Below are 27,210 nucleotides of genomic sequence, written 5' to 3' on the forward strand. Positions count from 1 at the left end.
ATATTATATTATATTATATTATATTATATTATATTATATTATATTATATTATATTATATTATATTATATTATATTATATTATATTATATTATATTATATTATAATATTATTTATAATATTATTATATTATATATTATTATTATTATTATTATTATTATTATTATATTATTATTATTCTTTTAATGATGGATTTTAATCAAATGTTGAATTCCAGCAATATTTTCCCAGCAAAACCTGATTCCTATACTGTGCATGTCAGAGTTTAAATCAAAAATTTAAATCCTAAACAACAGGAATATTTATTTATTTATTATTTATTTATAACCGTATAACATTAATTCCTTATTTAATTATACTTTAGAATGTCAATTGGAAATTTATTACATAGGTATCTAGGTCTTTTTTTTTTTGCAATATTTCTCAGTACTACTTTTTATTATAAGAAAAAGTCATCCTGTTCTTTTCAAGGTCTGGTTATGGACATCCTATATTTGGGATGTCTTTTGAGCATATATTTTGTGTCATCCTATTGTGCAAATTTCATGGAAAAAAGAATATTGTTTTTTTAAAAAAAAAATTGAAAAATAAAATTAAGGAAGTTTCAAAAATATATGCAAGACACTGTAACTTTATAGAACTTTTATGGCTCATACAAATATTGTCTTCTCAATTGAAATAGCAATAACAAAATTATATTATTTCTACCATTATGGATCCTGGGTAAAGTATATGACTCCAATCATATCTTTATTTTTCATACTTGTTATAATCCTAAATCAAAGGTTATAAAAGACGTTAAATAATTTTTTAAAAAAAAATAATAGAGTTCTAAAGATTAAATAAGACCAATATCTATCCAGGTAATAATAGACAAATAATAATTAACAAAATCCATTCTTTCTGATTTTTTTTTAAAAAAGAATTCCCAGTCCTGATCGTCATTATATTGAATATTAATTTTACTTGTTTATTTTCCCAACTTTCTTTAATATGGCCAGGAGTTACCAACTTTTCAAGACTTATAAAAGTTCTGATGGTTATGCAAGCAATCATGAGATTTCCATATTAAATGTTGATATCAACATTATGAAAGTAAATTCTAACACTTAAAGTGGTGGTAGATAGATAATATTAGATTGCTAATATTTTAGTTATGCATATATTGAAAAATGAGATTAGTGTTATGCCAATGAATCTGGATAATAACTACTGATTGAAAGCTTTCAATCTACTATGATATTTACTGTGATACTCTGTTCTTACTTCAGCACAAATGATCAGGCTCAAATTATCCTGCTTCACAGACATTATGGGAAGCTCTCTGGAAAAAGCTCTAATGCTGGGAAAGAAAGAGAAGAATAGGATGACAACAACAGGATGGTTGGACTCAGATAGGATGAGTAGAAGTGCACTATTGGGAGACTTGAAAGAATAGGTTAGGGATAGGTTGTCATGCAGAAAATCATTCTATGTCATTGCTAGGAGTCAAAAATGGCTTGGTGGCAAATAATCAGTCAATTGGTAGACATTGAAATAATCTTTTATGTGATTCAGTGAAAATTTCTGGAGCAAATAAATCATATTTTTCTCATAATTTTGATTGCATTGTGGTATTCTAATGTTTTGTAGCTCTTCTGGGTCTTATGAAAAGAGAACATCCTCTGCAAATCTTAAGTGGTTTAAATAGCCGTCATTGATTTTTATTCATCTTTGGCCCAGTCTAGTTTGTGAAATATTTCTTCAAGGCAGGCTGAGAAAAGGGTAGGTGATATTGTGTCGTCTTGTCATACATTTCATTCTATGTTGATTTCCACTTTAAGATCATTAAGGCAGATTGTTGCCATTGTTTTTTCATATATTGAGTATACTAAGTTTATGTAAGCTTTGGTTGAGCAATGCCTTGATTATTGCTTGCTGGAATATTGAGTCAAATGCCTTTTTGTAGTCAATGAAAGCCATGCACAGAGGCATTGTGTATTTGTTGTGCCGTTCAATGACTTCTGAACAACCTGGATGTGATCCATTGTGCTGTAGCCACTTCTGAACCCTGCCTGCTCTTTTGATTGTGCATCATTTAATGTTCTCAATATTCTTGTTGCTATTATCTTGGTGAAAATCTTGTAGATGACTGCAAGAAGTCTTATTGGTTGATAGTTCTTTAAATCATCTTGGGGCCCTTCCACTTCAGCATTTTTCCATGCATCAGGTATTTTTTTCTTCTCTGAGGTATCTCAAGTATAGTTTGGCTAGTATCTTGTGTAAACTGTGACCATCAACTTTCAGCATTTCAACTGTAACATAGTCATTTCCTGAAGCTTTGCCATTTTTCATTGATTTTATGACACTTGATGCTTCCTCCACTAGGATATCTGGCATTTCTTCTTTTGTGGGTGTTGTTACTTTTGAGTTATCTTGATCTTTGTGTAGCTCTGAATAGAATTTTCCAATTATTTCTAATTACCTGTGTACATTTTTTGTCTTTGCTTCCCTCCTTTTTTCTGTTTCTTACCACTTTTTTCTTTCTGCATATTAAAGAAATAATGTTTTAAAAATCTGTCAAATGCTACATCCTCAGTAGATAATCCCTGCTATGTCCCACTTGTCATACTATAACCTTGGGAGTGGGGTGGGTTCCCTCCCAGCCTTAGATGACTGCAAGGAATGGGAGGCAATGATACAGTGATGCTATTAGAGAAGGAATAGCAATATTTCCAGCCATCTTCTGATTATACTATTTGTTGTCATGTGTTAATAATACAGATCTGGATTAAACAATTAAAACCATATAACAATCTATTCGCACAAAACTAGATACAGTAGCTCTAACTGAAACTGGCAGCATAAAAACAGCGCTTGCCACTGATTTCAGTTTATGCAATATGTGTAACCTGAATAAAGAGATAAAAAAAGATATACAAAAAGTGGTTCCTAAAAAAACAGAAACTTTCAAATAGAATTGAAGGGCACTCTGGTGAACAATGGAGTACAAAATGAAGCAGGGCACAGGCTGATAGAATTTTGTCAAGAGAATAGGATGGTCATAGCAAACACTCTTTTCCAACAACCCAAGAGATGGCTCTACACATGGATATCACCAGACAGTCAACACAGAAATCAGATTGACTATGTGCTCGGCAGCCAAAGATGAAGAAGCTCTATACAGTCAGTAAAAACAAGACCAGGAGCTGACTGTGGCTCAGACCATGAGCTTCTCATTGCAAAATTTAGGCTTAAACTGAAGAAAGTAGGGGAAAGCACTAGGCCACTCAGATATGAAATAAATCAGTGGTGGTGAACCTATGGCACGGGTGCCAGAGGCGGCACTCAGAGCCCTCTCTGTGGGTACTCGTGCCATGCCCCAGAGGTAGCAACTGTCCAACCATCTGCCTGCTAATTTGCCGACGTCCCATGTGGCTGAATGTATCCCAACATGGCTGGTTTCCTCGTCCCTCCTGGGTTCACCTGCTCTCCTTTTCCCAGGCACGACCCACTGCATCACCTCCTCAGCTGTTGGCCAACCATCCATCTCGGAGGCGGCTTCTTTGAACTGCTGGCGATGGGCTGCAGAGCCCCAGAGTGAGTCTGTCGAGTGGCTGGCAGGCTGTGGCTACTGACGGACACCGTTGGCCCCCATGTACCTGCTGGCCTTTGTGTGTGGGCTGATGGTGTCAGGCAGCAGCTGCCCCAGCCCTTGCCTTGCCCCATGGCAATGGCACCCCCACCCTGCCTCGCCTCACCCTACAGGATGAGTCTCCTGCCTACCACCCCACCTGCCAGAGACCTCCTGGAGCTCCCCCAACCCTGCCCACCCACCAAAGTTGTCCCTTCCCACTGGCAACATTGAGGTGAACACACCCACCTTGGCCACACCCACCCAGTAGGCCATGCCCACCTGGCACCCAGGGATAAATAAGTGGGTTTTGGGTTGCAGTTTGGGCACTCGGTCTCTAAACGTTTCACCAACACTGAACTAAATCATATCCCTGATGAATATACAGTAGAGGTGACAAATAGATTTAAGGAATTAGATCTGATAGACAGAGTGCCTGAAAAACTATAGACAGAGGTTCACAACATTGTACAAGAGGTAGAAATTAAAACCATCCCAAAGAAAAAGAAATGCAAGAAAGCAAAATGGCTGTCTGAGGAAGCTTTGCAAATAGCTGAGGAAAGGAGGGAAGCGAAAGGCAAGGGAGGAAAAGAAAGATACACCCAATTGAATGCAGAATTCCAGAGAATAGCTAGAAGAGATAAGAATGCCTTCTTAAATGAACAGTGCAAAGAAATAGAAGAAAGCAATAGAATAGGGAGGACTAGAGATCTCTTCAAGAACATTGGAGAGATGAAGGGAACATTTACTGCAAAGATGGGCATGATAAAGGACAAGAATGGCAGGGACCTAACAGAGGCAGAAGAGATTAAGAAGAACTATAAAGGAATGACCTTAATGTCCCTGATAACCACGATGAGGTGGTCACTGACCTTGAGCCAGATATCCTACAATGTGAAGTGAAATTGGCCTTAGGAAAGTTGAGCAACAACAAAGCTAGTGGAGGTGACAGTATTCCAGCTGAGCTATTCAAAATCTTAAAAGATGATGCAGTAAAAGTGCTACACTCAATTTGCCAGCAAATTTGGAAAACTCAACAGTGGCCACAGGATTGGAAACAATCAGCTTACATTCCAAGTCCAAAAAGAAAGACGGTGCCAAAGAATGTTCAAAATATCACACCATTGCACTCATTTCACATTCTAGTAAAGTTATGCTTAAAATCCTACAAGCTAAACTCCAGCAGTATGTGGATCAAGGCAGGATTTTGAAGAGGCAGAGGAACTAGAGATCAAATTGCCAACATATGCTGGATCATAGAGAAAGCTAGGGAGTTCCAGAAAAACATCTGCTTCATTGATTATGCTAAAGTCATCTTATTTGTCTCTTGAGAAACCTATATGCGGGTCAAGAAGCAACAGTGAGAACTAGACATGGAATCACTGATTGCTTCAAAATTGGGAAAGGAGTCCGGCAAGGCTGTATATTGTCGCCTTGCCTATTTAACTTATATGCAGAGCACATAAAGGCAGGGCTAGATGAATCAAAAGTTGGAATTAAGATTGCCAGAAGAAATATCAATAACCTAAGGTATGCAGATGATACCACTCTAATGGCAGAAAGTGAAGAAGAACTAAAGAGCCTCTTGCTGCGGGTGAAGAAGGAGAGTGCAAAAGTTGGGTTGAAACTTAACATTAAGAAAACCAAGATCATGGCATCCGGCCCTCTCAATTCCTGGCAAATAGATGGGGAACAAATGGAGGTAGTGACAGATTTTATTTTCCTGGGCTCCAAGATCACTGCAGATGGGGACTGCAGCCAAGAAATTAAAACATGCTTGCTCCTGGAGAAGAAAACCATGTCAAATCTAGACAGTACACTAAAAAGCAGAGACATCACCCTGCCAACAAAAGTGTGTATAGTCAAGGCTATGGTTTTCCCAGTTGCAATGTATGGCTGTGAAAGTTGGACCATAAGAAAGTGCTGAAGAAGACTCCTGTGAGTCCCTTGGATTGAAAGGCATTCAAACGGGTCAGTCCTAGAGGAGATCAACCCTGACTACTCTTTAGAAGGCCAGATGCTAAAGTTGAAACTCAAATACTTTGGCCACCTAATGAGAAAGAAGGACTCATTGGAGAAGAGTCTAATGCTGGGAAAGGTTGAGGGCAAGAGAAGAAAGGGATGACAGAGAATGAAGTGGCTGGATGGAGTCACTGAAGCAGTAGGTGTGAGCCTAAATGGACTCCAGAAGATGGTGGAGGACAGGAAGGCCTGGAGGAACCTTGTCCATGGGGTCTTGATGGGTCGGACATGACTTCGCAACTAACAACAACAAATTGGTGAACAAGTTTCAAGAAGTATAATAAAAAGGAGGAATTGTACAAATCTTTAAGCCTTTTTGATGGCATAAAAATGGATGGGAGCAATTACATAGAATAAATTACTTGTTAAGCTAGGCCACAATATTTTCTTCCTTCCTTCCTTCCTTCCTTCCTTCCTTCCTTCCTTCCTTCCTTCCTTCCTTCCTTCCTTCCTATCTTCCTTCTTTCCTGGTATGCAAATTCAACATTGTGGCTTACTGTAAAATGCCAATTAAAGCATTATGCATTGTCAAATCTTTAAAATGTACAGCAGGAACTCTCAGAATGCAAAGATTCACCCACAAAATTGATTGATACTCCTGTAAGAAGCCAATGAAAAAAGTAATTAAAGAAATTATTTTCAACTTGCTCTTGGGCACCATTCACTTTCATCTTCATTGGATATTAATTTAATATATTCATGCATTACAAATAATATTGAGCAATGCTTCTGTATCAACCCCATTAAGCCTTGATACTTTTTTGGAAAAATTGATGAGCCCATGTAGCATGGTGATGGAGCTCCAAGTCACCAATTAACCACAGAACTCAGTGACTTTGGGGCAGTATCTTCCAGTCCAATTTCCTTTACAGAAATAAAAAAAATGTGAAAAATGTGTGAAAAAAATAATAAAGGAGATTATCATGAATTCTCAAAAAAGACAGATTACAAAAATTTGGGTCATAGACTCTAGGTGCAGGTTAAGGAGCTCCACCACAGCTACTCAGTTTTCACAAGCTTGAGCCAAACTTTTTTCCATCCATTATATGGTTTCATGTAGATGTTAAACAGGAGAGGGGAGAGCCCAGACTCACTCCACATGTGAGGAATTGTGGATGCAATCTCTTCCCCCTTCAACACTCATTAATAATGATAATATTTTAGGGAACTTCTTTGAGCCATTCAAGATAAAGTTTTCTTACAAACTAAGCTTGAGCATAACCAGTGCAGCCATGGAAGTGAGCAAAGATCTAGGAAGGAAGGAAGGAAGGAAGGAAGGAAGGAAGGAAGGAAGGAAGGAAGGAAGGAAGGAAGGAAGGAAGGAAGGAAGGAAGGAAGGAAGGAGAAAAAACCCCTCTGCCAAACTTTTTCAATGAAGATTCTCAGTCATCCAGATAGAGTTGTTTGGAAGCTAAGTCATGGCAACTGGACTTCCTTTCTTGTTGGTTCAAAATTTTTTGCTGCTTATCCAAATAGTCTGACTGAAGAAACTACTTGGATAAGTAGTGAAACGTTTCAAACCAAAACGAAAAGAAGTCTAGCTGCCATGACTCAACTTCCAGACTGACTGCCAAAGACTCATATTCTCCTTCCTTCTTCTCTTCCCATGAATATCTGATGGGTGGCTATTTCAGAAATCCTCAAGAAACCTAAAAGTAAGATGAATTGAATGAGAACGAAGTATTTAAACATGAGAGAGAAAACAAGAAGTGCTAGGTTCAAGGAAACATTGGTACTGAATGAACAAGGATTTAATACTTCAGTGAATGACTAGTACTGGTATGAAATGGGCATAATGGTCATATACAGCAGAGGTCCCCAACCTTTCTAGTTGGTGGCCCGGAGGAAAAGGAAGGGGGAGGCATGGTACCACATGCAATGCAAATGGGGCGGGCGGTGTGAGTGCGCACATGATGCTGGAGGGCAGAGCTAGCATCCATGTGATGCCGAGGGTGGGGCTTGCACTTGCATAATGCTGGGAGTGGGCCTAGCTCCCACATGATGCTCGGGGAGGGCCTAGTGCCTATGCAACACTGAGAGCAGGGCTAGCACCCACGCAAAGTTGGGGTTGGTGCAAGTGCCTGCACGATCAGGGTGGGGCTAGTGACCACATGACACTCGAGGCAGGACAATTGCCCACGTGATGCTCAGGGCAGCACTAGTGTGAGTGGGGGGAAGTGCTCTCACATACATGCATGCACTGGCCAGCCACTCATGTGGCCAAGAAGCCACGACCCGGTAGTGGGCCACAATCCACAAGTTGGGGATCCCTGATATACAGAGAATATACAAGGTTGGAATTACAAAATGAAGAAAGGAAGGGTGAGTTGGGTTAAGAAAAAAACCAAGAAAGCTGAATGGGTTGATTAGATGTTTTGAAAAAAAGCACTGAGCAGTTTGAAGGTGGTATATGGGTCTTGTAGAAGCAAGGATGGATAGAAGTACTGTATGTAGAGAGGTAGATAGATGCATTTCATTTTCCACTTCTTATCTCATGCCTTTAATTTCTTACTCCTTTTCTAATACGGCTTATGCCAAAAAGGAATTCTGCAATGAGTACTTATTTATATATGTATGATAATATTGCTTTGTATATGAACGTAGAGAAAGCCCCTGGCAATTGTGATGTATTAAATTATAATTGAGAAGTATCTCAAGGATCAAATATGCTCTTCCCAGAGATCACTTTCTGGTAGGAAAAATATTGTCTTTTTCACAGATTCATATATTGGTTTTGTATGTCTTGTAAATATCATTCCTCACAGTTTCTATGTTTAATTTAGCAAAAAACTCTGAGCAACTCAATTGCATGGGGGAGGGGCAAGAGTTGCTGGCAGTCTCCTACAAGAAAATTTAAATGTACATGTTTTTTTCCCATATATCAGAGAAGTGCAAAAATCTAAACTGACATTTTACATCAAATGAATTATGAACCGTGTACTATATACCTAAGGGAACAACAAGTAAATTAGATTTTTGTTAAGGGAGGGGGAGAGACAACCAAAATAATAAAAATGAGTTTTATCTGAATTTGACATGCAATTCAGTAGTCTAGACACATGAGATTACAGATTATTTCAAATAGCACTGATACTTTGAACAGTTTGTGAACAAAGCAAGTATGATAAGCTATAGTACAGCTTGAACATTACACTTAGTAACTATTGCTTGATTAATGATTTTGTCTCACTTGAAGACATGGATGCTGGAACACTTATGGATTAATGCTAACAAGAATGGGAGAGGAACACAAAATTATACATTTGAAAAATATATGAAAAATTTCTTACATATGTGAAAGCTCCCTTAATTTGTGCGATCTAGAATGTGTATTTTGATGGACATTTCTTTAAAAATGCCATTTAATTGATGGTCCCAGTTCACTGAGCACAATATTTTTGCTATGTAAGGGGAGCTGTCAGAAAAAAAGAGGACGCAAGTGAAATTCAGTAATGAAAAAGATGGTTTCTTTTTATTTTCCTGGATTTTGAGGAAGGCCTTCAAACCAGGACCTCCAAATTCTCAACTTGGATAGACATTAGAATTTTTAAAATATTAAACATTCTTTCTGTTTTACTGTTCAGTTTTTGTCAATGGAGGAAGAACAAAATTTTCTTAGCAATTTAATTTAATATTGGAGGAAATTTAAATTTATTAAATTTAATATTTAATTTGTTTACCTTTGCCTGTTCTCTTAAGTAGCAAAACTGACTAGTTTATGCTGCTAAGGAGAAATAAAATTAAATTGTTTTCATCCATTGCACTTTTTCTATATACTTGCTGCATGCTATTTTGCCATGCTAATTGAGTATTTCCTGGACAAGATGTGTTGATTCAGTAAGATACTGGTGGAGTGATTGCCCCTTGAGGGCTGTAGTAAACCTCAAAAAGGGCAGTTGAAGTAGCATTGTTTGTTAGAGGCAGTGTATCATCCTGATAAGTAAATGGCTCTTTTGTTAAGAAACTGACAGAGAAATTATTGCTCCCTTATAATTATTGCTTTTGTATGAAGCCAGTCTTTATTGGAAATCTTAGGGCTAAAGAGATGAAAGGGGGAATATTCCAATCAAGTTCCTATTCATAAAAATTTGTGACATTTTTGAATAATGAGAAGTTATATCTATCGTTATAGGTGATCAGCTGTTTGGATGCTCTTGATTTGTTTAACAGTGGATCCAGTTTTTCAAAATATCTTGGAAAAATGCATGTTAGAGACTCCATTTAGATCCCTGAAGTGTAATTGGGAGGTGTGGAGGGTAACTGAGTGAAAGGTTGCCATTCAGAAATTACACATAGGTCATAGATAACCTTTAATGCAATAGGAATAGCCCACACTGCTCAACTTATAAACCAGAAGCAAGTAACCTTTCGGCAACAGAAGCTGCCCTTTTCTTGTATTCTGAGACACCTGCAATTTACTATTACAAAATCCATTAATAGGAACTCTTGATTAAGACAAGACAAAAATTTAATGCTCAAGCCAGCTTCTGTTTTGCAAAGAGAACAGTAACAGAGCAGCAACAATAGGCTCCAATGCTCTTTTCACTCTTCTTAAACCATGGCTTATGAAACAGGAATGGTGGATTTGAAAGTTATCAATAAATTCTCAGGACATTAAGTGTTTCATGTACAGCATTTATTTAAACACACACACCATAATTTCTGCTCTGATTACCAGTCTTCTACTATTTCATAACTGCTCTCAAACCTCTCACAAATGTCAGAACTAGCGTTTAGATGTGCTTTAGAAGTCTGAATTCTGAAAATGACTTCTAAATCCCACCCATGAAGCTCAGTCAAAACTACCAATGTACTTTTTACATTTAAAATCTGATTGGCTTCTTGTATCTAAAACATTTAAAAGAAGTTGGTATTAATCAGTCAATAACAGTTAAAATAGCCTAAGTAAAAAAAAGTATGATCTATCAATAGAAATCGCATCTCATCTTTGGAATGTCTTTATAGACAAAGACCAACAATATATATATATATATATATATGCTTAATTATTCTCTTTCTGTTCCTATCATTGTGATTCCTATTGTATTTTTGTTTAGAACGTCATTGATTTCAAAGATCTACCTTCATCTACTCTGAAATGCGAATAAAATGTGATTTGTATGCAATTAATATAATTAATAAGTTGTCATGTTATCGTGTAACACTGTGCTCCTGATCATGCTTGGCTTACAGTGTGACTAGAACTAGAAGTATGCAGGATTGCTTATTATGTAGCTTCTAATTGCGGAGGACAAAAAAAGCGGGTATCTTCAGTCATCGATTTTAAAGCTGATTTGTTAAGCTCCCTTGTACCAGATAGCAATTAGGCTCAGGTGAGCAGAATCAATTGTTTTTCAGATGATGAGATAGATACACAGCATTATAAATTTGAAAGCATCACATATTAATCAATCTATGGGTTTATATTAATATAGATGTACTATGGTAACATTATTATAATATAAGAAGTGTGCAGCCCAATACTGCAGTAGCACAAACAGATGTTAAATTAAACTGTGCTTTAATTGCTGTTGATCCCCAATATCAGTTTTCCAGTGTACTGAGTATTTTGATTCCATCCAGCATATGTTGCCCACATCTTTCTCTGCTCTAATTCATCCATGTTTTCCAACAGCTCCAGATGGCATGTTGCCTCCTAGGCTTTCATCTGCTACTCCAACCAGTCTTCAGGTTCTCTGGTCTACACCAGTTCGTAACAATGCTCCAGGCTTACCCAGATATCAACTCCAAATAAGACTTAAGAACTACCCAGAAAATATTACAGAGTAAGTAGATAAATACTCTGCTATATTCTGAAGAAATGCAAACTGATGTGAGGTGGTTTATCTCAAATGCAGCAGTTCTGTCCGTATAGCATTTCCTTGTGATCTTGTAGTTCCATCTTAAAATATGTATTTTTGCTCTAGGTTATTTTCTAAACCAACAATTTATTTACATCACATACTCAAGGATCTGCAGCCGTATACATCTTATGAGTTGAGGGTTATTGCCTGCAATGAATATGGTGATGCATTCAGCAACTGGACTCTGATAGATACAGAAGAAGATAGTAAGTAGCTTGAAAAAACTACACAGTGCACTTTTGTAGGACATACAATGTAAAAGTCAGTGTAACTTTCATAGCATTTAGTAAGAATACTGAAGCTATTACCACATTTTTCAACTCTGTGAGGCTGCATACAGTTTCTAGCAATTGGTCAAAGCTCTATGTCTTTGAAAATCATTCTTGTTACAGGTGATATAAATGTTAAAAGAACCTATCCGCTTCAAGACTTGTGGACTTCAATTCCCAGAATTCCCCAGCTAGCCATGGCTGGCTGGGGAATTCTGGGAGTTGAAGTCCACAAGTGTTAAAGTGGCCAAGTCTGAGGACCCCTGTTATAATGGATGCATGATCCCAAATGAAGCAACCTGAAACCTTATTTGTATGGTGCTCAATTCATTTCTCAGTTGTTGCCGATTTTAGCTGAATGTGTAAAAAATAAAATTACCAAGATTAGATGGGGATGGGATATGGGGATATGGAGGAAAGGTTCATGTTATTTCAAAAAGGTTTAACCCAATTATCCCTTTCCTGATCTTAAATCATGCCATTATCCAAACCTCCATCCACAGAAAATCAGACTCTGTCACTTAAGACAACTGTCTTGGGAATGACTGTCCCAAACTAAATGTTTGACTTACAAACAATTACAGATTGCTCCATTAGCTCCAGGACAGGCCAACTGGGATAGTTACTTCCAGTTTAAACACACACCACAATGGAAGTGTGGAACAGAGACTTCCTGTTTTCCAGTGAGCAGTCTGAAGATTTGGAATGCCGAACTGTTCAGCTGGAATTTCTTTTTGTTGGGGACCCTAAGGGGCCAGAACACACCCTGAAGGGGTGGAGTGAAGGAAGGAAATCCCAGGGATTTAGGAGAGATGGCGGTCTCTCCGAATGGTCCAGGAGAAGCCTCCCAGAAACCAACAGAAGAAAGGGCTGACTAACTGCATGTACAGCCATAGTTGGAAACAACAGAAGTCATAAGCTTTTAAATTAAGCGGATTTAAAACAGCATGCTTGAATCTGGGTAAGAATATTGATTTTCTCTATCCTACTTATTTTCCTGAAGAAGAAAGTCCCCAAAATAAGAGATTTCCGAAGAAGGAAAGGGGGAGGGAGATTCTGTTCCCTCACTTTTGGTTATCGGAAGCGGCGAAATTTACCCTTTAGAGAGAGGAAAAAAGACTACAAAGACCTGAAAAAATGAGCAAATGCTGACACCTGCTGGTGGGTGAGGATTTTTTTTCTCTGACCCTCAAAGTTTTTAGAAAATGCAAGTGTGTAAACAAAGTGAGAGTAACAAAGCTGAAGCAATGAATACCTCACAAAAGGAAACATATGATAAGTGGCAACAATTTCAAAGGACAATGACTTTAAACTACAAGGAAATGCAGAATAACCTTGAGAGCATGAATCAACTTATTTTCAACTTAATTTCACTCCAAGAAATTTCCCAGGAAAATACAGTAGAGATGACTGAACATAATTCTGAGGATAGGGACTTGAAGATGGAACCATATAAAATAAAAAAAAATCATGATTTAATCCAAATGGGAAATATTTCAACATGTCAAAGCAACTTTGAAGATAAGGAAAAGAATGAGAAAAAATTCTTTACAGGGAAACAAATGATGCAGGAAAACATACTGATTAAGAAAGGCAACGGCCAGAGAAAAAAGACTAAAATGAAAATCCAGAAAATAGATGATGGAATTTATCAGAGAGAATACTTAAAAAAGAAACATTTGTTTGAATATGGCTAAAGAAATGGAAAAACTTTGAAATATATTACTCTTGGAGGGATGGGTTTTTTTCTTCTTTTTTTCTAACTAATATAATATGGTTTTCTTTCTTTCTGTTTAAAAAAAGTTGAAATGATTTAAACAAAAGCAAATGTTTTAGTTATTTAAATGTGACAATAAGAAAAGCATAAAAATGTGTTTTGAATGAGAGTTAAAGGATTAGATGATTAGAACCATTGAATGGAATGCTTAAAGTTCAAATAGATTAAATACATTCTTAGCTATGGTCAAAAAGAATAAGAAATTGAGAGAATAAATATATATTAAATTAGGAGGGATACATATTTTAAGTTGTATGTTATTTTTTATATCTCAGTGCGCTTGTCTCTTTTTCTTGTTTCCCTTTTCTTTCTTCTTTTTCTTTTTTTCTTCTTTTTTGTCTCTCTCCTCTTTTCTTTTCTCTTTCTACTTTTTAACTTATTGATTAAGAAAGATAAAAGCATGAGAGGGCTTATATGGAAAAAAACAGAATTAAATCCACCAATGTAAATATAGTTAACTGTTGAAAAAATTGTCACTAGTAAGAATATGTAGAATATGGGGGGAGAAATAAGCTGAAATAAACATGGTAACAGAATTTGTGATAAGGTAACTAAAAAGACAAATAGGATTATTGAAACTATATACTTAATTGTTGTTAATTAAAATAATGAGAATTGTCTTAATCTAATATTTTGCAAAGAAAGATACTTTGGGGAAAGGGGAAATCAAATGAAATTAACATATAGATCATAGAAATTAATTGTTAATGATTGCCTTATAAATGTTACCCAGACAACATATTGTTTACAAATTACTGAATTTTATGTTATGTTAAAAATTATAATAAAATATATACAAAAAAAGGAATTGAGGAACAGGATTTGTGGGGTGTTTTAGAAAAGTAAGAAATACAATGGATATTGGAGACAGAAAAGCAAATACATCAGTGACATCTGTCAGCGACAATACTATGTAGCTGTCTTATGAACCACTCCTTCCAAACCTACATTATTTTTTTAATGTCTTTGTTACAAAAAGACAAGTAAATGCTAATAATAGAAAAATGTCCCCTGAGTGTCAGCTTGTTAAATAGCTCTTTAAAAAACTAACCAGGACTCTTTCAAAATCCATATTTGGATGGATTCTTAAATATTAAGTATTATTGTTATTTATTTTTAGTTTTTTAACTGTAGAAGTGGCAATTGTCTCGACCTCATTTTATATTGTATTAGTTCCAAAGAATGATTAAATTTACAATTCTGCTCTGGAAAGTTCACTAAGCACCAGTCCCTTACAGATATGTTCTGCCTGACCTCTGAAAGTATACAACTCTCATTACCTTTAAAATGTAATAATTTGTTTCTGTTGCCCACTGCATATATCAAGAAATTCTATGATTCCCATCGTGCCTGGCCATCAGAAGATAATTCTGCACTAATAAGTAAATAAACACTTGTCTCTAGTCAGATGATTACAAAAGATTAATGATAACTGTATACCTCCTTTTCTTAAATAGAGTCTGAACTTTTGAAGCAGACAAGCAAAATAGCCTCCCATAAAAGATAATTTCATTTGGCAAAATGAAACTACCTTCCAGTATTAATGTTATAATGAAATAGCCTGAGGAATCAATCAAAGGGATTAAGCGATATGCCCCTCCCCTTTCTCTCCTCATGTACAGTAGTTGGCTCCATAAACAATTCTCACTCAGTAACAGGAGTTTATTATTTTATTTTCAGCCCTGGCAGGCGAGGTTGTGTCACTGTCAGACTCTTACAGGCTCCCTTCCAGTGACAACTGCATTGACAACACGTTCTATTCCACATTGATTTTACACTTAAGGACCTGATTGTGATATATAGAGATTTTAAGAATTCAGCTGAGAGGCTGACTTTTGCCTTTTATCATTCCATTAAAATTTTATAACCATCTTTTTCATGTCATTTCACCCATGAATTCTTACTTTAAAAAGTGATTGCTGCTACTGGGTGCATACTTTTTCATATTCAGAGCTTTTTATTATATTAGCAAACTATTCCAATTATAGTTAATAGTTGTGTTTTACATAATTATGATGACTCCATCAGCCAAGCAGGACCATTCTAGCTGATTGTGTCTTCACAGACAGAGACAGAGTGGCAAAGTGTCTATTCATCCAACACAATCTTAAGATAAAACTTGTCAAACTACTTGTCAGTAACAAGTAGTTTGAAATCAGTGCAAGGGTGAACTTCTCCCATCCACTTTCATAGGCAGCCCATGACATTTTGGGTCATCATTTCAGAGATATTTCCTTCAGTGCAATCGAATGGCCATGGGTAGGCAAAAAAACAGGAGGAACTTCCCCATTGACTTCCCTTGTAGGAAGCTGTCATAGAGCACTGGAAATGTCAATCAAGTGACTGTGGCTGACATGGCAGAATGGCAGCACTGAGGTAGCCACAACTTTTCCAAATTTCAATCCTGTGAAAGTCATAAGTTCCAGATTCTGGACACATTCTTTAAGTTAGCTCAATTGGTTTAAAAAATTTTGCTCTATGGTGCACATTTTGCCCAATTGAAGGTTACAAACAACCAAACGGACACAATAGTTTTAGTAACATATAGTTAAACTCTTTACTAGCAACCAAGCAGGATAATTTTCTTCACCTGTTCCAGGCAATAGTGGACATTTCTGAACAGGCCTTCTGGGTTTAATTTAAGATATAGGGTCCTCAGGTTCTCACAGAATGCTATTCCAGCACCAAAATCACCCAGGTGGGTCCTTTAAATGGGAAAAGCTCCTAGGCATAACCTGAAGAAAGCTGGTCTTGTTAGACCTGATTCCTTGAAGTAGTCTATTTGAAGTATCAGCCTGTCCCTAAACAAATCATATAACCATGCACTCCCCCTTTTTGCTATTCTTTAACTTTCTGCACAAAGGTGTTTGAAGCAGAGTTCCCAGGCTGCGTCTCTTGTTCACAGTTGTCATCTTTGTAGACAACAGTCAGGAGCAGTGGAACAAGAACAGCTGGTGCTAAGACTTGCCTTTTCTGCATCTGCTGTAATAAGTGTATCATCCTATTCCTCTTTCATGTATGAAAATGATTCCTAGGTCAAGGGTATGACATGTTTGAATTAAGTTATCCTTTTTTAAGTGTTGCCATTTTAAAAAGGGGGTAATAACAAATGAATGTGAAAAAGTATGCTTTTCTTTTAATGGTTTTTTGGGGGGGTTAGAGAGGCAAAGTAGAAAATTAAGTTAAGCTTCTATTCTCATACGTTATAACAGATAATGTTAAAAAGGCTATGTCTGAACTCAGCAGGGGTTTATAATACAACTTCATCTCATTATCCCAAATGTTATACCCATAATGCTAGCAATAGGGATGAAAGCTTTACCTTACTTATCATAAGAGAAAACAAAGTGCTTGGTTATTTTCTTCCTGCAGATAACCACAGTCCAATTGTCCAGATAGATGCCTAATTAGTAAGTTGTTGACCAGCAAAGTAGAAAATGAATCTTCAGAGCTGAATTGATTTAAGCTGACTTTCCAAAAGTCACTATCATCTTCCATATCTTAAATATTAACAAGATGTTTTCCTTTCATTCTAAAAGTCTTTTTTCAAAATTATTTAAATCTAGTTATTATTTTTGGAACTATGGAAATGAAAAAGAAACCCTATCCTAATACAAATATGAAGTTCCAAATACTTTCTAAAACCTCTCTGAGTAATTTTGAATGTTGTTGTTGTTAGTTGCGAAGTCATGTCCGACCCATCACGACCCTATGGACAATGTTCCTCCAGGCTTTCCTGTCCTCTACCATCTTCTGGAGTCCATTTAGGCTCACACCTACTGCTTCAGTGACTCCATCCAGCCACCTCATTCTCTGTCGTCCCCTTCTTCTCTTGCCCTCAACCTTTCCCAGCATTAGACTCTTCTCCAATGAGTCCTTCTTTCTCATTAGGTGGCCAAAGTATTTGAGTTTCAACTTTAGGATATGGCCTTCTAAAGAGCAGTCAGGGTTGATCTCCTCTAGGACTGACCATTTTGAATGCCTTGCAATCCAAGGGACTCGTAGGAGTCTTCTTCAGCACCATAGTTCAAAAGCTTCAATTCTTTGGCACTCAGCCTTTCTTATGGTCCAACTTTCACAGCCATACATTGCAACTGAGAAGACCATAGCCTTGACTATATGCATTTTTGTTGGCAGGGTGATGTCTCTGCTTTTTAGTGTGCTGTCTAGATTTGCCATGGATTTCCTCCCCAGGAGCAAGTGTCTTTTAATTTCTTGACTGCAGTCCCCATCTGCACTGATCTTGGAGCCCAGGAAAATAAAATCTGTCACTACCTCTATTTTTTGCCCATCTATTTGCCAGGAATTGAGGGGGCCAGATGCCATGATCTTGGTTTTCTTAATGTTTAGTTTCAACCCAACTTTTGCACTCTCCTTCTTCACTCGCAACAAGAGGCTCTTTAGTTCCTCTTCACTTTCTGCCATTAGAGTGGTATCATCTGCATATCTTAGGTTTTTGATATTTCTCCCAGCAATCTTAATTCCAACTTTTGATTCATCTAGCCCTGCCTTTCTCATGATGTGCTCTCCATATACCGTATTTTTCGGACCATAAGACGCACCGGACCATAAGACGCACCCAGTTTTTAGGGCAGGAAAACAAGAAAAAAAATTCTTTCTCCTCTCTCTCCCTCTCTTTCTCTCTCTCTCTCTCTTTCTCTCCCTCCCTCTCCCATTGTCCCTTCCTTCCTTCCTTCCAGTCGCCATTAAATGGATTGGACTTCAGGCAATGCTGAGCGTTACTCGAAATGCTTTACATGGGTTATTGTTTGAATGATCCTTCACTAATCCCGCAAGATGGGATACCAGCAACTCTTTACTTTGCATCCCAGAGAAATTACGAGAGTGGATTGCAGCGGGGGTCTTGTAGAGACAAAAACTATGGCTGGGCCTCTAACACATTTATAAGCAAGCATGGCTTGTGGTTTGTCACCATTGGAGATGTAACCTGAGAATTTTCACTTTGTCTGGAAATAAAGAAACAAAACAAAACCATGGATCCCTTTTTAAAGTTCACTTGGTTGACGGCTTCCTTCCATACTCTTCCCAGCAGAGAAAAGAACATGAAACTTAGCTAACTAGATTAGGGACAGTTTGGAAACTTTTTACCAGTCAGGCTCAACTTACTAAGGCTCATTTGTTTTGCTTGTCACTTAAAACAACCTTGTGGCTCCTTGTGATGTGCAGACTTCCTTCTCTCTGAATTGCAGTTCCAGATTGTTTACCAGATGTTAAACGGGATCTCTTCTCAGAAATACAGCTGGCCCTCTGTTTGCTTTCACTCGTTTTCCCACTGAAAATCTGAGCCACTCACCTTGCTGGTCTTTGTGCAATAGGAAATGGTCTGTGTGTAAAACGGAGTGAGGGAGATTGCCAGAAATGCGAATTGGCCGATCTCGCGCTCCTGCAAACTCCCTCGCTCGGTTTCAGCTTCCCTTGCTACAAGGGAAAGCAGGCTGAAACGAGGCAGATTGCAGCAGCGCGAGATCAGCCGATTCGCATTCCTGGCAATCTGCCTCTTTTGGTTTCAGCCTGCTTTCTCTTGTAGCAAGGGAAGCTGAAACTGAGCGAGGGAGAGTGCAGGAGTGTGAGATCAGCGTTTCTCAGCACGTGCCGATTTGTGCTCCTGGCAATCTCCCTTACTTTCCACTTGCGGAGGTTGGGGCTGGCCATACAGATCACCTTCGGACCATAAGACGCACCCTCGTTTCCCCCCCCACTTTTGGGAAAAAAAGTGCGTCTTATGGTCTGAAAAATACGGTAAGTTAAACAGGCAGGGAGACAGTATACAGCCTTGCCGGACTCCTTTCCCAATTTTGAACCAATCAGTGGTTCCGTGTCCCGTTCTCACTGTTGCTTCTCGACCCACATATAGGTTTCTCAAGAGACAAATAAGATGGTCTGGTACTCCCATCTCTTTAAGAACTTGCCACAGTTTGTTGTGATCCACACAATCAAAGGCTTTGGCATAGTCAATGAAGCAGAAGTAGATGTTTTTCTGGAACTCTCTAGCTTTCTCCATGATCCAGCGTATGTTGGCAATTTGATCTCTAGTTCCTCTGCCTCTTTGAAATCCTGCCTGTACTTCTGGTAGTTCTTGATCCACATACTGCTGGAGTCTAGCTTGTAGGATTTTAGGCATAACTTTACTAGCATGAGAAATGAGTGCAATGGTGTGATATTTTGAACATTCTTTGGCAATGTCTTTCTTTGGAATTGGAATGTAAACTGATCTTTTCCAATCCTGTGGCCACTGTTGAGTTTTCCAAATTTGCTGGCAAATTGAGTGTAGCACTTTTACTGCATCATCTTTTAAGATTTTGAATAGCTCAGCTGGAATACTGTCACCTCCACTAGCTTTGTTGTTGCTCAGCTTTCCTAAGGCCCATTTCACTTCACATTCTAGGATGTCTTGCTCGAGGTCAGTGACCACCTCATCGTGGTTATCAGGAATGTTAAGCTCATTCTTGTATTGTCCTTCTGTATAATTTTGCCACCTCTTCTTAATCTCTTCTGCCTCTGTTAAGTCCCTGCCATTTTGGTCCCTTATCATCCCCATTTTAGCATGAAACGTTCCCTTCATCTCTTCAGTTTTCTTGAAGAGATCTCTAGTCCTCCCTATTCTATTGCTTTCTTCTATTTCTTTGCACTGTTCATTTAAGAAGGCGTTCTTATCTCTTCTAGCTATTCTCTGGAATTCTGCATTCAATTGGGTGTATCTTTCTTTTTCTCCCTTGCCTTTCACTTCCCTCCTTTCTTCAACTATTTGCAAAGCTTCCTCACACAGCCATTTTGCTTTCTTGCATTTCTTTTTCTTTGGGATGGTTTTAGCTGCTACTTCTTGTACAATGTTGCAAACCTCTGTCCATAGTTTTTCAGGCACTCTGTCTATCAGATCTAATTCCTTAAATCTATTTGTCATCTCTACTGTATATTGAAGAGGGATATGATTTAATTCATACCTGAGTGGCCTAGTGCTTTTCCCTACTTTCTTCAGTTTAAGCCTAAACTTTGCAATGAGAAGCTCATGGTCTGAGCCACAGTCAGCTCCTGGTCTTGTTTTTACTGACTGTATAGAGCTTCTCCATCTTTGGCTGCAGAGCATATAGTCAATCTGATTTCTGTGTTGACCGTCTGGTGATGTCCATGTGTAGAGCCGTCTCTTGGGTTGTTGGAAAAGAGTGTTTGCTATGACCATCGTATTCTCTTGACAAAATTCTATCAGCCTGTGCCCTGCTTCATTTTGTACTCCAAGGCCAAACTTGCCTGTTATTCCAGTTATCTTTTGTCTTCCTATTTTAGCATTCCAATCCCCCATGATGATAAGGACATCATTTTTTGGAGTTAGTTCTATAAGGTGCTGTAGGGCTTCATAGAACCGGTCAGTTTCATCCTCTTCAGAACTGGTGGTTGGGGCATAGACTTGGACTACTGTGATATTGAATGGTTTGCCTTGGATTTGAACTGAGATCATTCTGTCATTTTGGGGATTGTATCCCAGTATTGCTTTTCCTACTCTTTTATTGACTATGAAGGTTACTCCATTTCTTCTGAGGGATTCTTGCCCACAGTAGTAGACCTGATGGTCGTCTGAATTAAATTCACCCATTCCTGTCCATTTTAGTTCACTGATTCCTAAGATGTCAATGTTCAGTCTTGTCATCTCTTGTTTGACCATGTCCAGCTTTCCTTGATTCATGGATCTTATATTCCAGGTTCCTATGGACAAAAAACCTTTACAGCATCGGACTTTCCTTTCACCACCAGATACATCCACAGCTGAGCGTTCTTTTGGCTTTGGACCAGTCACTTCATTCTTTCTGGTGTTACTAGTACTAGCCTTCTGCTCTTCCACAGTAGCATATTGGATGCCTTCTGACCTGAGGGGCTCATCTTCCAGCATCATATCTTTTTGCCTTTTGGTACTGTCCATGGGGTTTTCATGGCAAAGATACTGGAGTGGGTTGCCATTTTCTTCTCCAGTGGATCACATTTTGTCAGAACTCTCTGCTATGACCTGTCTGTCTTGCATGGCCCTGCATGGCATAACATAACTCATAGCTTCATTGAATTACGTAAGCCCCTTTGCCACGACAAGACAGTAATCCATGAAGGGGAATTTTGAATATCACTTGTATATTGTAACCACCTTCTAATACATAATTTTTCAACTTACAGAACCACTCAACTAGAATCTGTCTTCACAGCAACCAATTCACAGAAATGTACATAGGGGCGATTGCTGTTATAAGCAGAATATGCACTGATTTAGCAACGAAAAACAAGTAGATAACTGGTAAAATACTTCATGAGTAGCTTACTTTTTTCCTCTCTTTCAAATGGCTACAGGATGTAACTCAAGGTCCCTGGCACTGTTGACTTTGAAAATGTGAACATCTGATCCTATGAATCAGAAAAATAAATCTTTTAAATGATTTTATACTCAAGTATATCTTTTCAAAAGATGTTCAATAAAATCTAGTGTTAACAAAAAAAATTCATAAAAACCAAAAATGCTATTAACAGAATAGGTGGGCATAGTATTCTTGATCTCTTGCAACAATTTATAGATTTCACAAGATGTTTTATAAGAACGCTAAATGTTCTGGAATTACAGCTGTTACTGATCAGTGATTGAGCCAGATTTGTGTTTTTGTACCATGTTCTTGCTTGTACCTAGAGAGCAGTAAAGCCTCAATATAATAAAAAGCACCTGCATTTTAAATGAAATTTCAATTGAAAAACTTAACAGCCCTTCAAATTGCAGAATTTAACGCAGCCCACTAAAGCTTAAATAACGTTTTGCCTCCACAGGCTGAGGGGTTTTGCATTCAAGGTGACTTGATTGTGTCACATGATGAAATTATTTACAATTAAGGGATTTCTCGAAGGGGGGGGCAGTTGCTGAGTATTTGCTGTTCCACAACACCTATGCGGGCATATGGTTCATCTTTTTCAGTATTCATGGAAGCTCCTGAACCTTTATGATAATTGAATCTGTTAGAGTGCTGAGTGGAGCAAGCATAAAACCTGTTAACCTAAAGGTCAGATCTGTGCATTGTTTATTTATCAGTAGGTGAAAGAGCTAAATCGGCAGCTTCTGTCACAGTCACAGTAAAAAATCACCTACAATATTAACAGGGAGTAGATAAATTGCAAAAAATGGATTAGAATGATAAACAGAAGAGAGCAAAAATATTGCATATATAACAAGCATAGGAATAGCTTTACTGGGCTATGAAACACGCAGGCTTGTTACAATGGCATGTTGAAAGTAATTAAGAATGTGTTCTAAAAGAATAGTGGCAAAAGTTAAAACAATGATTCTTGCCCGTTTCATATTTTTCTTAAAATCATGAATTAATTAATTCTTAAAATTCATTAATTAATTCAGATAAGTCCATTTGGCCATGAAGTGGATATAGCAAGTAAGCCTTTCCCTTGCCTCCTCTGCTCATCATCTTTTCCCAAGGTTTGGCTGGTCTTCTAATATAATTGAGGGAACAGGATGGGGGAGCACAAGGAAAATTCTCTTGAGAGAAGTTCTTTCATGTATTTTAGCCTAGTTCTGCATCTCCTTCTAGGTTTGCATAGAACAATGGATAGAAGAAAGGTGCTTATGCTAATATAGTAAGATATTACAGGGAGTGCAGAATTATTAGGCAAGTTGTATTTTTGAGGATTAATTTTATTATTGAACAACAACCATGTTCTCAATGAACCCAAAAAACTCATTAATATCAATGCTGAATATTTTTGGAAGTAGTTTTTAGTTTGTTTTTAGTTATAGCTATTTTAGGGGGATATCTGTGTGTGCAGGTGACTATTACTGTGCATAATTATTAGGCAACTTAACAAAAAACAAATATATACCCATTTCAATTATTTATTTTTACCAGTGAAACCAATATAACATCTCAACATTCACAAATATACATTTCTGACATTCAAAAACATAACAAAAACAAGTCAGTGACCAATATAGCCACCTTTCTTTGCAAGGACACTCAAAAGCCTGCCATCCATGGATTCTGTCAGTGTTTTGATCTGTTCACCATCAACATTGCGTGCAGCAGCAACCACAGCCTCCCAGACACTGTTCAGAGAGGTGTACTGTTTTCCCTCCTTGTAAATCTCACATTTGATGATGGACCACAGGTTCTCAATGGGGTTCAGATCAGGTGAACAAGGAGGCCATGTCATTAGATTTCCTTCTTTTATACCCTTTCTTGCCAGCCACGCTGTGGAGTACTTGGACGCGTGTGATGGAGCATTGTCCTGCATGAAAATCATGTTTTTCTTGAAGGATGCAGACTTCTTCCTGTACCACTGCTTGAAGAAGGTGTCTTCCAAAAACTGGCAGTAGGACTGGGAGTTGAGCTTGACTCCATCCTCAACCCGAAAAGGCCCCACAAGCTCATCTTTGATGATACCAGCCCAAACCAGTACTCCACCTCCACCTTGCTGGCGTCTGAGTCGGACTGGAGCTCTCTGCCCTTTACCAATCCAGCCACGGGCCCATCCATCTGGCCCATCAAGACTCACTCTCATTTCATCAGTCCATAAAACCTTAGAAAAATCAGTCTTGAGATATTTCTTGGCCCAGTCTTGACGTTTCAGCTTGTGTGTCTTGTTCAGTGGTGGTCGTCTTTCAGCCTTTCTTACCTTGGCCATGTCTCTGAGTATTGCACACCTTGTGCTTTTGGGCACTCCAGTGATGTTGCAGCTCTGAAATATGGCCAAACTGGTGGCAAGTGGCATCTTGGCAGCTGCACGCTTGACTTTTCTCAGTTCATGGGCAGTTATTTTGCGCCTTGGTTTCTCCACACGCTTCTTGCGACCCTGTTGACTATTTTGAATGAAACGCTTGATTGTTCGATGATCACGCTTCAGAAGCTTTGCAATTTTAAGAGTGCTGCATCCCTCTGCAAGATATCTCACTATTTTTGACTTTTCTGAGCCTGTCAAGTCCTTCTTTTGACCCATTTTGCCAAAGGAAAGGAAGTTGCCTAATAATTATGCACACCTGATACAGGGTGTTGATGTCATTAGACCACACCCCTTCTCATTACAGAGATGCACATCACCTAATATGCTTAATTGGTAGTAGGCTTTCGAGCCTATACAGCTTGGAGTAAGACAACATGCATAAAGAGGATGATGTGGTCAAAATACTCATTTGCCTAATAATTCTGCACTCCCTGTATTAACATTAAAAGGTCTGGGAAGTTTCCTGTTGCTTCATACCAAACTTTCATTTAGGAAAGATGTTTCATTTAGACTAGCCTTTTAGAAATCTAACCCTAGAAGGTAAACAAATAGTTCTTCTCTGACACTATTTTTTCCATTATACTTCATGTTAGTAGCATACCAACATTGAACACCAGAGTTCCTGATCTTGTGCCTTGTTTTAATTAAGGGAGGAACTATAATATTGATTCTTAATTAGAAGGTTCTGTATTCAACAAAAAGCTTCTAATGGTTGGACAGATCCTCTCACCCATGGGACACTTTTGATTCAGTGGAAGTTTTTCACTGACTAAATGGGAGAGGAGTAGATATTTACCCACCTATTACTTGTACCTTCAGTTCTCCATCTTTCCCTAAAATCTGGTCATGGAAGTTGGGAATTACAATGGAAAATCAGAATTGCTTTCTGCCAGTGGCAATGTTCCGAGTAGAGTCCCTAAAGAATACATTCCACTAGCAGAATCCATAATGTATTCCTCTAAATCATTGTAAAAGTGGGTTAATACTCTGTAGAATCACTGACTATAATGGTTGAGTTAAGCCAGGATTAGCCATAGAGCTGGTTTATATACTTCTAAATCATAAAGGATGGTTCACCTTTCATATTAAGCCCAAACTAAAAAAAAAATCACATTACGTTATAATGTTATTATAAAATGAGACCAATGGGATTCTCAATTCACCTGAGACCTAAGTGATAGCTTTCAAAGAATAAATAGTTACATAATCTTTGTTCCTTATTGCATTCATTACAGCAAAGGAACTTGTGGGTGATTTCTCTCCATTGCTCATATTGTCTTTAAGAAACAAATGTATTTTCAGGTGAAAAAGTTTCATTTTTGCATTATACCACTCATACAAAAAAGGGGGGAATGGCTGCACATTAGAAACAATGACCTTGTTCTCTCCCCCCAACCCTTCCTCTGTTGTAGAACCAGGACCTATTGACCCACCACTAATCCTGGAAGTGAAATCCAGAGAAACAACCATTTCCTGGCAGCCCCCTTCAAGGCCAAATGGCATTGTCACCCACTACAACATCTATCAAAACAACCAACTGTGTGATACTATTCCAGGAGCTAGATCAAAACATATTGCATCTTTCTTGCAAGCATATACAGTTTACCAATTTCAAGTAGAAGGCTGCACTTCCAAAGGGTGCTCTCTTTCCTCTGAGAGCCTACCTATACAAACCCTTCCAGATGTGCCTGAAGACATCCCTGCTCCAGAATTATACTCAGACACACCAACATCTGTGCTCGTGTCATGGCAATCTCCTCTTCATCCAAATGGGCTGGTTGAAAACTTCACGATAGAGAGGAGAGTGAAAGGAACAGAACAAGTTTCCACAGTAGCCTCTTTTCCTTCCAATTGTTCCAAGAGTTATCTAGATCAAAGTGCTGGTCTTAGCCCTTGGAAAAAATATGAATACAGAATATTGGCAAGCACTTTTCAAGGTGGCATTAATAGCAGTTCTTGGGTAGAAGTCATCACCAGGCCCTCAAGACCCGAAAACATCCAGGCTCCTAAGGTGCAAGCATTAGATCCATATACTGCCCAGGTTTGTTTAGTCTTATTTTTATTCTTCCCAATCACTAGAATGATGAAAAGGGGCTCAGAAATCTGCCTAACTGTGAGAAGGATGAACCTCTGAAAACTGAATGGAATGACACCAAATTGGTTAGAGGAAAGAAGCTGGCAAAAAAAGAAGGTTGAGTTGAAAATAAGCCAGATGTTTCAAGAAAAATTCTCCCAGTCCCAAAAATTCTCCTATGGGAGAGGCAATCAAGTGCTGAGTTGTAATGCTGTCAATTGATTAATTCTTAAATCCCTCTTTTCTGCTGGTCATGTGTCCCAGAAAGAGCACACATAGACACAAGCTAGATAAACTATCATGAGGGGACGTGGAAAAATGCACACATGTAAAGATGCAATACGCTGCTTCAGTACACATAACAAATTTATTAGTAGTAAATTAGGTAAAAGCGTTGGAAAATATTCAAAAAATTTACACTCTACATGCTTTTCCCACCTTGTTTATTTCCTAATATTAATTAACTGGTGATTTCACATAGGCAACTTCTAGAGACTCCATTCGTTAAATGTAGCTGCCATGCTTTGAGCACTTTAAATTTTACTTACTTACTCAATTTATTTACTTACTTACTTTATTTATTTATGAAAATTTATATAACCACCCAACTCACTCTCAGTTTACAACTGAGCAGCTTACAAACATTAAAATCTCATCTAAAAACAATAACCCATGGTGACACAGTGGTTAGAATGCAGTATTGCAGGCTAACTCTGCCAACTGTCAGGAGTTCAATCCTCACTGGCTCAAGGCTGACTCAGCCTTCCATCCTTCTGAGGTCAGTAAAATGAGGATCCAGATTGTTGGGAGCAATATGCTGATTA

At 38.0% G+C, this 27,210-nt stretch overlaps 1 protein-coding gene across 1 annotated transcript in view; it reads left to right on the forward strand.

The window, feature by feature from the left end:
• The window catches only part of USH2A (usherin), a gene marked incomplete at both ends in the record, with an annotated part of 509,528 nt that overhangs the window by 303,733 nt on the left and 178,585 nt on the right, over nt 1-27,210 (forward strand). The window contains 3 exons of the mRNA XM_083377756.1: nt 11,268-11,418; nt 11,560-11,702; nt 25,725-26,353. Of these exons, the coding sequence (XP_083233882.1) occupies nt 11,268-11,418; nt 11,560-11,702; nt 25,725-26,353 (923 nt within the window). The remainder of the gene's footprint in view (nt 1-11,267; nt 11,419-11,559; nt 11,703-25,724; nt 26,354-27,210) is intronic.

This window comes from Vipera ursinii, assembly GCF_947247035.1.
Source record: "Vipera ursinii genome assembly, chromosome: 1".
NCBI classification, from domain to species: domain Eukaryota; kingdom Metazoa; phylum Chordata; class Lepidosauria; order Squamata; family Viperidae; genus Vipera; species Vipera ursinii.